This window comes from Epinephelus moara, chromosome 3 (genome assembly GCF_006386435.1).
Source record: "Epinephelus moara isolate mb chromosome 3, YSFRI_EMoa_1.0, whole genome shotgun sequence".
Classification (NCBI taxonomy): Eukaryota; Metazoa; Chordata; class Actinopteri; order Perciformes; family Serranidae; genus Epinephelus; species Epinephelus moara.
Window position 1 is genome coordinate 34,667,042 of NC_065508.1, and position 11,283 is coordinate 34,678,324.

The following is an 11,283-nucleotide window of genomic DNA, read 5'->3' on the forward strand; positions in this document are numbered from 1 at the left end:
CTCCAGGCTACAGTAGAGCCCTCGGCACATGCGCACTCGCACCCCCTAGCTCAGTCCCCGCCCCACCCCCCTCTCTCTCCTGCTCGCTGTGCGCTTGGCGAAGAGGCAGACACAAGTGCCCACAGACTCGGGCGTACTATAAGCGGAGCGGACTCCGTGTAAAAATGTCCGTGAAAAATCCCCGCGATGTGAAAAATACATGCCGAACAGTCGTTTGTGTGAGTCTGGTGCGCGGAGCGGAGTCCACGCGGTCGTGCTTTGTGCGCACAGTGCTTGCAGACGTCCACTTTTACCGGGCGGACCTCCGCGTAGTCCGCTCCACGTACGTTCCGCCTGAGTATGCGGTCCGGTCGGTCTCAAAAAAAAAAACCCGCTCCAAGACGGAGTACCGAACCAATTGGTATTACCGAGAACCGACCCAACCCTAGTCAGTGGTTCTCAACCTTTTTAGCAAAGACCCCTAAATTGATACACTTTAGGTCACAGACCCCCATTTGATAAGATTTCTCTTCAGGGACCTCGATCTTAAAAGATATTGGTTGTTAGATGTGATAAAGACTAGAAATCTACAGCTGTGAACAACATTTAAGGAAAAAAACATGGAGGACGTGAAACCTATGATCAGAATAGTCACCCTTATGACTCTTACTCACACTGGGCTCACTTCTATCATGAATTAAACATTGAAAATAAACTACTCCCTATAAACTATTTTCTGGGGACCCCCCGGAACTCTCTCAAGGACCTCTGGGGGTCTCCAGACCCCTGGTTAAGAACCACTGGTTTAAGTATCTGATGTGGTAGCTTGCATAGCTTCACTTTTAGCCCTGCAGAACCTAGCGGACCTAAATCTCTCATGACAGCAGGTCAAACAACAGGTCAGAGTGCTTGCATATCAAATATCAGGTGTACTAATGTTCATCAGTGTACAAGTCGTGTGTTTAGTTTGCAGAAAACCTGGTACAGTCTGTTTGGCAATTAAAAGGCATCTGAGAAAATAAACACTGAATTTTTAACAACGGTGTCCAGCTGGTAGCAAGGGTTTTTATACTGCTGCATTGTACAGCATGATGATCACAACTGTGTTGTACTGGATTTCATAGTTTGGAGTTCTGCTGCAGTGTTCTTTTCTCTCATGGACTTTGTTGGACTATCATTTATCTTCCTCATGCTCATTGGATAAATAGCTGGTTAAATGGTCTGTGACAGTAGGCCAGGCTATTTTATCACCATAAATGCATCTAGGGTGCCTATTCAGCGGAGTAATCGGATGCTTTAGGGATCAATGCTAATCCTGAGACCTGCATTTCTTCATGAACTCATAGATTCAGAGAATGGATGCAGCTCTATTCTGTGTAATGTCTCCATTAAGTTTGCTGCCTCCAACTTAATTTTACCCGTGAGGTGGGGAATATGGGCTCAATAGCCAGCTGTAGTCAAAGGCATATAAAATCTCCAGGGAGGGCAACGCAGCTGAATGGTTTTTCTCCAGACCTCCTTCAACTCTGGTAATATAGCTTTTTCTCCTCTCTAATTTAAGTTAATTTATTGTTTGTTTTTGCAGGGACGACATACAATTAGAAGTAATTGCACCAGAGTCAGCTAGCAGATAATTTGCATTTGTTGTCCCTGGGCAGGTAGACAAAAAACACAACAACAACAGAACAGCAAATACACCACGTAAAACAGCACAATCCATAAAAGTCCATCAGTCTCAGACTCATAAAAGTCTCTGGTTCCTTTTAGGGGCCACTCTCAGCTGCATCCGGATAATTGACATCTAAGGCTTCAATAATGACCTCTGGTTATAGGAGTCCAAGCCCAGTTAAGACATCTTTTATGGCTATTGATTTTTTTGTGTTTCAAGTGAGTCCTAACAGGATCCCTAGAGGTTTTTCCACCATTCAGTTCAACAATAGCTAACCCTCTACAAGAGAGTGTGGTCAGTCTGACATAAAGGAAGATGCTGAGTCTTAGAAATATCTCAGATAATGGGTGGAGACTTGTATGTCAGCTAATTAACTCACAGTTTGTTCCAGTCCTCAGTATCAGAGTTCAGGGTTCAGTTTCAAGACAGAATATACGATGAAATTCATCAGATTGATAAGTGTGTCAGATCAGTCCTCACAATCTGTTCCGCCCCTCTCTACTAGATGGCTAATGTATTCAGCAACTACAAAGTCAGCAGCACATTGCAAATACATTTATTCTATCTTTTATTTAAAGTTACTCTGACAGAGCTTCTCAATGGCCCTCTGTGTGCTGCATAGCTGGGGCTTCTGGGAAGGAATAACCTTTTATCTACATAAATAATAGTGTTTCTGTGCACAGCATGCTCATTCCAAATGTAACTCATCCATTAAGCACCCTAATCATTCACACACGCAGCACCAGCAACTAAATAAATATGAAAATGGAAATTGCTACATTCACGAGCTTTTCTTTGACAGACAATTAAACAATCTTGATGATAAAACTTTCATTTTTATGTATGAACGGTAGGGAGTGTGGTTCCAGGGTAGATTAAGAAAATGGGTTGTCCTGAGGTAATTTAGCTAGTCTACTAGAAGGCCCCATCTCTGTTACAGCTGAAATGACTCCTCTGGGGTCCAAAAATGTTGCAGAATGGTAAAAAATAACAGATGCTTCTTCACGCTGTCACGCTGCTTTAGTGTAAAAGGTTTTTATGGCCTAGTCAACACCATGAGCTCAGGACTTTCAAGTATTTTTTTTTTTTTTTTTACCTGTAAATGGAAACTGAACTGTCTACAGTCCAACCTCTAGACCCCCAGCCACCAAGCTCCTGTCACTCTCTATTACCATCTAATGAAATTCCTTAAGAGATAATCTAATAACTACCCAGTACCCAATACAGGTCTTTCTGATCAAGGCAGAGGAAATGAGTCTCATCCTGTCCTTGAGGAAAATTCTTTCATGAATGAGCAGAATATCAATCTCACAATTCCATGGGGGATAAAAAAAAACATTACTGATACACATGGAAAAAATCTGGAACATGCTGCTTGACTCCTGTTTAACCCGTCAACATCTGAGTCAATAAGTAAGAAAGCAGAAGCACGATAACACGAGCTACTCAACTGCTTTCCTTCCCTGCTGCCTCATTTGGTGAGCATTTCCCCACAGAGTTTGTTCTTGGCAACGTGGACTTTAGCGAATTTAATTTTCCTGCACATTTAACAAAGCTGCAGCTCTCCCGCTGAGATTTGGGCAAACAAAGTGTTTCACTTCTCCTTCTGATGCAGCCACGCTTCCACTGAACTGTCAAATGACTTTCAACATGACATCATTACTAGATGGAAACAGTCTGACACTCACCACGAGGCAAAAAGTGCAACACATGAGTCATACTGCTGTGTGTGTGTTTTTGTGTGTGTGGCCGTGGGTTTACCCATGATCTCATTTAGTTTTTTCAGCTACTGTTGCTGCTCTTTCGTGGACATTTTGGTGAGGTGAGGTGCTTTTTTAGTTTGGGGAGTTGTTGAAAACTCCAGTGTGGAAAGCCCCCTGTGCTGCCCCACACACAATCTATAGCCCTGTATGAGGCCCCAGCATTAGACACACTTCTCACCTTGACAAAGGGGACTGAGGGGGCTACTTCCCACTGAGCAAATATATTTTCAAGATGGCCTGATTTTGTTTTTTCTTCTGTCATTAGTCTCCCTTTGCTCTGTGCAGCAATCAAACAGGTCCAGAGTGTAGGATTTAGGGCAATATATTGGCAGAAATGGAATGTTATAAGTATAGTTTTTTTAGTGTATAATCACCTGAAAATAAGAATCATTTTCTTTTCATTACCTTAGAATGAGCCCTTTACATCTACAAAGGGTGCATGCCCTCTTTCAGGGAGTTCACCATGTTGCATGGCCATATTTTTACAGCAGCCCAGAACAGACGAACCAAACACTGGCTCTAGATTGGGCCTTTCTCATTTTCATGTTGGCTACTGCATTTAGCAGCCCTCAGCGACAAGCACCACTGGAAAAACACTTATTTTTTTTAACATGAAACTGCTTTGTTCAAGGTTTTTACCAGTTTAATTCAGCTGATCTATTTGTTTTGGAGAGGATGAGACGATGAGAAGTTACCAGAGAAAAAACATTAGCAGTTCCTGGGCTAGTGGCCTGTCTCCGTGGAGCCCAACAGCATCAGAGAAACACTGATTTGTAATATTACTGCTTTATTCAGTGTTTTTACCAGTTCAGTCGGCAGGTCCATTTATTTTGGAGAGGAAAAGACCTCTGCGGATAATTCAGCTCCCGGTAAAATCCTCCTAGACAATGAACACTTAAGGAATTCTAACTGGGAGACGCTTCAGCTGGTTGCGATCAGCAATCTTCACTGCTACATATCACTAAATACCCTTAAAGAAGACTTGCCCAATGTTCCTTTAAAGATGCAATTTGCCACATTGCCATGACACAGTGTCCTTTGTTTTCATAAATCCATTTAACTGTGTTGATAGTTTACCTCATGGTCATTAGTCATAAAGCATTACAGCCTGGAAGGCAAACCTGACGGCTCTGTGATCTTTACTGATGCTTGATATCCTACTGTAGTGGGGAGTTATCCGTAGACTATTAAGGAAGGCAAATTAAGGAAAGGTAAATCATTTTAAAAAGGTTAAAGTTCCTGAAGTTTATGCTGAAGCTGTGTGCCAAATCATCTTGTTCGCTGATGTATTTTTGCTGCTATGCGATGACAGATTATTAAAGATGTCAGCACATCAGCCACCGTGTGTCTTGGACATCTTTATTTATTCAACGGTATGTCTGCATTTACATGCGAATGAACGTGAAAAAAGTCAATTATATAGAGCCACATTTTGCCTGTCAAGGCTGCTGACAGAAGCGTTAATCCAGCTCGATGGAGGAAATCAGGCCCCCTGGGAAGGAAACTGTAGCGTTGAATCACTGATGTGTTACTTTAGACTTAATACGTTGACCAAATTTTACCACCAACATTTCTTCACATTGATGATTTTATCATCATGACATCACAGGCTGTCTCACCTTTTTAAGATATCATTACTGCTGGAGGTGAAAACTGTGTTTCTCCCAAACGTCAGCTTTTCAGAATTTAAATAAAACACCTTTGCATTTGGCTCGATCACTGTGTCATTTATGAAATGATTTCAACAGCAGATCATGGGAGCTGGAATTTTCATAACCCTCAGAGGAAGCTTGTAAACCTTTAACCCCTTTCACATGACAATGAGAAGTTATGGGATGTTTATGCGGCGTGTCTGAACAGTGGAAGGGGTTGAATGTGAGCTTTCTGAATAACAGATCAAACTAAAGCCATCTGACAGAAAGATTTAGGTGGGGCTTCAAACACACTGTGACCTTTCAGAAATCTGCCACTGGGATTGTTGGATGAAGGTGGTTGAAAGTGGCTGCCCCCCTCTTTCTTTTCATATATCCACCCCAAAACCCCTCCCCTCCCTCACCACCACCGACCCCCACAAAGGTATTTTCCCTCCAGAAAAAGACGAGACGTTTTGCATGTCAGGGCAGATGGAGATAGCATTTCAAACCGTCCCGACCCCCAAGCTAAAGCGACTTGAAGTGAGCCTGCATACCACACCCATTATCTTCTCTGGCTACCCCCACTATCAACAGCACAGACCCCTTTTTTAATTGTTTTATTTTTTAAGAGAGGACAATTTAGGGGGGCTTCACATATGTCCATATTATCCACATCCTTAAGACTTTGGCACTTAGGTTAAGTTCAAAGTACTTGTGTAGCTTAACAGCCTGACTGGAAAGAATTATAATCTGTGTTAAAAAAGGATCAAAGCTCAACACCAAAGGACCAGGTACTTGAGTAGATGGAGGCTGAGTCCTCTGAGTCCACTGCAAGGTGGTAATCTGGATCTACTGCTTTTGAAACGTGAAGCATTTTGGAATCATAAATTAAACACTATCGTTGCCATGTGGACTTAATGAAGAGCTAGACATGAGATATTTCCTCGCAAATTAAGTTTAACTGTTATAATTATTATTTTCAACAGGATTTGTTAAAAAAATCATATCGGAATTAGATTTTTGGTTTGTTCTTTTTGCTGGAATGATGTAGGCTATTTTAATTTAACCACAGGATGCCGCCATAACATGTGAGGCAGACACAGGTAGGGTTGGGCAGCAAACTCTAGTTCATGTTAAATCAATTGGTGCCAAATTTCAGTACCTAAGAAAGGAGGCTGCAAAATGGCAGGAAGCCAGAGGCCTGTCACGGAGCTCCGTCAGTTTCCCAGTGAGCCGAAGGATATCACTGCAGCACCAATAGTTTCATTCTATCTTGTCTGTTTTCTTTTCTTTATTATTTTAGAGATAGTCTGCTATCACTGCTCCCCGTAATTGTTTTCTTTTTTAATAACATACTTACTCCAAATTTTGAAATCTGAACAGTACCTGACCCTAAAGACAGGTGGCAATAAAGGTGACACAGATGATAACTTGATTACGAATGATGTGATAATCCTGTAGGATGCCTATGTTATGGTAATGTATACATAAGCATTCTTGTTTGCCCCCTGATGACGACATATGTGGAAATGCTGTTGTTTTTTTTATCAACGCAGTGCTGTTGAAATTAAGAAAAAAAGGGACTGATGAGACAAACATGTCTGTGTGCAGTCCTCCTCCAACCAGCTGAGTCCTCTGAGAAAAGATCGAATGATTCGAATGAAAAATGAGAAATTTAAATAATTTCGCTGCAGTGAGCTTGAGAGACATCTAGCAACATACCAATTTGGTAGATTTGTAAAGTGTGTTATTAGCTGGTAGTAAATAAATATCTGGGAGGTAAAAAAAGAAACTGTTTTTTCAACAACGATCGTTTACATTCTCTTCACTGCAGTGCCAGAGTCTAATTTAGGCCAAACGGGAACAGCTTAAAAATTATATTTCATTCAAACTAAACTTTGTTGAGCCTCCCTTTGTGTGTTCCCTTTCTGTGATACCAACTACACAGGAACTCCAAAACTAATCTGGCCTGCATCAGGTCCCGTCTAATTTCAGCTTCCTTTTAGAAACTTTCACTTCCCCCTGAGCTTTACCATTAAAGATTTCTGTCAATGATCTTTGTGAAAAGCAGAAACATGCCAATAGTAGATACTGTGTAACTAAAGTTAAACAGTATCTCTACTGCCATGGTAAAATCTTAACACCTTGCAGTTTGAGCTAAGACGAAGGATAGAAAACCATAATATAGTTTTCCAGCTTTTAACTCAAGAAAATTAAAGAAAATACAGCAGACCCTCACTATCTGGCTGAGGTTAGCAGAACACAGACCATCTTAAAGGGAACAGGACTTCAGGTTTTTATTAATGAGTACTGATTGCCTTAGTGAGTGCTCAGACTCTGCACCAGGTACCAACAACATGAAACATGATCCAGGAAGTCCAGTTTGAGCAAGAGGCCTATGAGTTTGAAGGCTCATGGGACACTGCACAGTGGTTGAAAATACTTTGAAACAGGATTTTGCAACTCTAGAGTTATCACGGTGACAATCATTTTACCTTTTGCTGCAACAAACACAAAGTAGATCTGCAGTGTTAATCTAGCAAGGAATGTGTGCTTGCATGTATGCCTTGCCAGAGGAGAGTGAGAGTGCATTTTGCTGTGGCAAAAAATTTCTCTAGGTTCTTTTTTTTTTTTTTTGTGGCTAGACCATGTTTTTCCCTGGAGCCCTCTGTGTTGGCACCCCTACTGCATCAATGGAGTGGCACCATTCAATTGAATGAGGGAGCTGCATTTTTCAAAGTGCAAATTATAATCTTAAAAGAACACTTCACTCCCCAAATGGCCACTTGTATATCAATTACTCACTCTGTATTATGATGACTTTTGTGAAGAAGACTTTGCTTTTCTTACCTGCCACGGTGAAGGCAGAATCCAAAAACGAAGAAAATTCTTGATGAATTAAAGTCATAGGGGTCCACGTTTAATAATAGCAAAACTATATCAAAATATCCGTTTACAAACTCTCACAAAACTCACACAGTATACTTCAAGTCTCATTAATCAAGCTGTATGTATGGTACGTCCCTTTTGTGTTTTAAAGGGTTAGTTTGGATTACCAAAGTCACACAATTTTCTTCACAAATTCAGCATAACATGGGGTAAGTAACTGCAATAAATGGCATTTAGGGGGGTGAAGTATTCCTTTACTATTAGGGCTGCAACTAACGATTATTTTCATTGTCGACTAATCTGTCGATTATTTCTTCGATTAGTCGACTAATCATTTTATAGAAAAATGTGTTAAAATGTTGAAAAATGTCGGTCTGTCTCTCACAAACCCCAAAATTATGTCATCTAATGTCTTGTTTCATACTCACGCCAAAGGGTTTTAGTTCACCGTCATGGGAGAGTGTGTAAAGCTGCCAATATCTGAACATAAGAAGCTGCAGTAAGAGTATTTTGGGGTACTTTTATAGTTCTTTTCTATGAAAAATGACTCAAACCGATTAGTCAACTACTAAAATAGTCACCGATTATTTTAATAGTCGATTAGTCATCGATTAGTCGACTAATCATTGCAGCCCTATTTACTATTAGAGGCTCTTTCCCTTCATAATGGTCATAACTATATGAATTACTTTGTGTAAGACTAACCTTAACATTGTAACAGCATGGCTCTTTCAGTACCAGTACCATACGGTACATAATTGGTAACATTCTACAACAGTCCATGAAAGCATTTTAAAGTGGACTTACAAGTGGACTATCTGCAGACCTAAAATGCGTGCTAACACAATAGGGACCCTTACTTAATTATGTGAAAGTGGCACGCTCCTAATTTACTTCCATCACACACTTTATTTGAAAAACCTTTCACTGAAGATGCCATTCTCTGTCACTAATAATGACTTTTTCAAACAGCATTTACCATTCACCTCTACATTTTTTCAACAGCCCACACTTTGCTCTATCCCCTCACATCTGTGCTGGCAGCTTACCACTCCAAAGTCACCCTGAAAAGCCTCCCGTGGTTTCAAACTTTTAAGTCTGAAAGTCCCTTTGAAAGCATTCCCTCTTTGATGTGAGGAATGCTACAGATCAAGCTGGAAACTGACTTCAGCTGCTATCTACTGTGCTGGTTTCTGTCATTATGTGGAGGATAAATATGGATTTCATCATGGACGAAATGTGACCGAAAAAAAAAAAAGACTCCTGTGGAGTCACTGATCCGGAGACAGGCCAGATAGCATCGAGTGATGGAGATGGTGACCCTGGCTGTGTGGAGTGTCGAGCACCAATCACCCCCCTCCCATCACACACACATACACCCACTCACCAGTCAGACAGGCTGCACCGCCCTCCAGTCGCTCTGACAAAGAGCAGCTCTGTGAACGACGAGAGATGGCCAGTGACATAGACACAACGGATAGATAAGGGCTGCAAGGATATTTATTCTGACTTATCCTGTGTAACTGACACAAGACAATGTCAGTGGTGCCAGTCCTGGTGATAGTGTTTGAACTCTTTCAAAGCCTCCCTGTTTTCTCACCAAGAAAAGCTATTCACTATCAGCATCAGAGATTACACAGGGCTAAGCCACTGACTCCTAAAATAGGGAGCCCCAGGGGCCTTTTCAAATTTTCCAGGTTGTACCCTTTAGTATGACAAATACTCAGCTGCTATAAATGGACTGCTCCCATTAGATATTTCATTTTCCCACACAAGAAAAAAAGTGCCAATCTTCTTTTAAAATACAAGTCGAAATCATTTAGACCTTGTAGAGGAAGAAAATATCTTGAATGACAAAAGTAATTAAATGATTTAAAGTGTTTTCTCTGGCCCCTTCTTGACCCATTCATACATACACACACTCACAGCCACACTTAACACACACAAACAGAGGCTTGGGTTACAAGTGGATTTAAACAACCACATCCTTAATTACAAACAAATGATCAGATAGCAGCAAGCACATTTTCACCCCCGGGTTCAAATCCAGCTCCGTGAAGCCCACTGACTGCTCCGCAGCGCGCGGAGGCGGATGGGGGTTGTTTGTTTGGGCAGGGAGTTGGCTTTATTAAAAGTAACCGGAGGAGGCTCGTGGAGGGTGAAGCCACCTGTGTTCAGTTTACCCACCTGTTTATTTACAGGGACGACTTGACCCTAAATTTAAAGCTGGAAGGACGCTCAATTAAGCCGTGACTATAGAATTAATAGGGATAAAGACCGTCTATTCGTCAACACTTTTCGTTTTTCAATGACGGACTTCCCAAAGCCTAGCGTGCGATTTCTTTTGTCACTGCTGCTTAAACACGCGTAAAAAGACATGACGTGATGGTACACCAGTATTACACAGTCATAAAAGAGGAGCGGTAACTTCAGGTGTTAAGTTGCTTCACCATGCCGGTGTTGGCCAACCGGCAAGTTACTCGTAAAAAGAACACAACACAGCTACAGTATCCTATTCTACGTCAAACCACATCAATAGACCGTGTCCAAACTATTGTAAAAGCTTTCCCCGCTAACGTTACATTATTAACGAGACTTAGCCTACCTTCTTGGAGGAGCGTCCCGGCGCTCAAGAGAGCCAGCAACAGGAAAGCAGTGGAATCCATCCTAATAGAGAAACTGTCAGGGATTGTGGAGACGTCTGCTGAGCTTCAAGATATGAGGAGTTTCTGTCGGTCTGAGCTGTTCAAATACGGCCCGTGGATATGTCACTGTTGTTTGATAGAGGCGTGGAAAGTCCGAAACATACCAAAGTCTGTGACTAAGTGAGGAAGCGCAGGTGAAACGCAGAGAACAGAATGAGAGGACAGGAGGGGAGGAGGAGGAGGAGGACGCGGAAGCTGAAGCTATTCGGGCTCTTCGGGGCTTTTGCTTGTATGGTGCCTTGAGGTGCCGTCGGAAATATGTAAACTCCCAAATGCACGTGAAGGTCCGCAAACAAAGCCAAAGGCTAATTTGAGAAGTATTTGTTTTTCTGTGTTAGTCTGATGTTACTTTGCGGAAGTGGCAGCTTTGACGCATTCACGAAACAATAAAAAGCATGTAAAGTAGCCTACAACAATTTCTGCCGACAGAGCAGCATTGTCATAGGCTATATTAGTACACTCATAGCCGGCATGACACAAGCAAAATCTCATTATCGCTCTGGGAACACAGTGGAGGCTTATCTGATTATTGACAGGAAATTATTGGTTGAGGTGGCAAATTATGCAGGCTACGGGGAAGACACTGCAACTCTTATTTGTTCTGGACAGATTCTATTTCCCAAACACATTTCCATGGTTTCCGA

The 11,283-nt window shown here is 41.7% G+C and overlaps 1 protein-coding gene across 2 annotated transcripts in view; it reads right to left on the reverse strand.

The window, feature by feature from the left end:
* Nucleotides 1-10,825, reverse strand: part of alcama (activated leukocyte cell adhesion molecule a) — a 101,964-nt gene extending 91,139 nt beyond the window's left edge. Inside the window, exon 1 of one of the 2 annotated variants that reach the window (XM_050040901.1) lies at nt 10,540-10,825. In XM_050040901.1, the coding sequence (XP_049896858.1) occupies nt 10,540-10,600 (61 nt within the window). In that variant the 5' untranslated portion in view covers nt 10,601-10,825. The remainder of the gene's footprint in view (nt 1-10,539) is intronic. The other variant, XM_050040900.1, reaches the window with a different exon arrangement.
* Nucleotides 10,826-11,283: the final 458 nt, after the last annotated feature.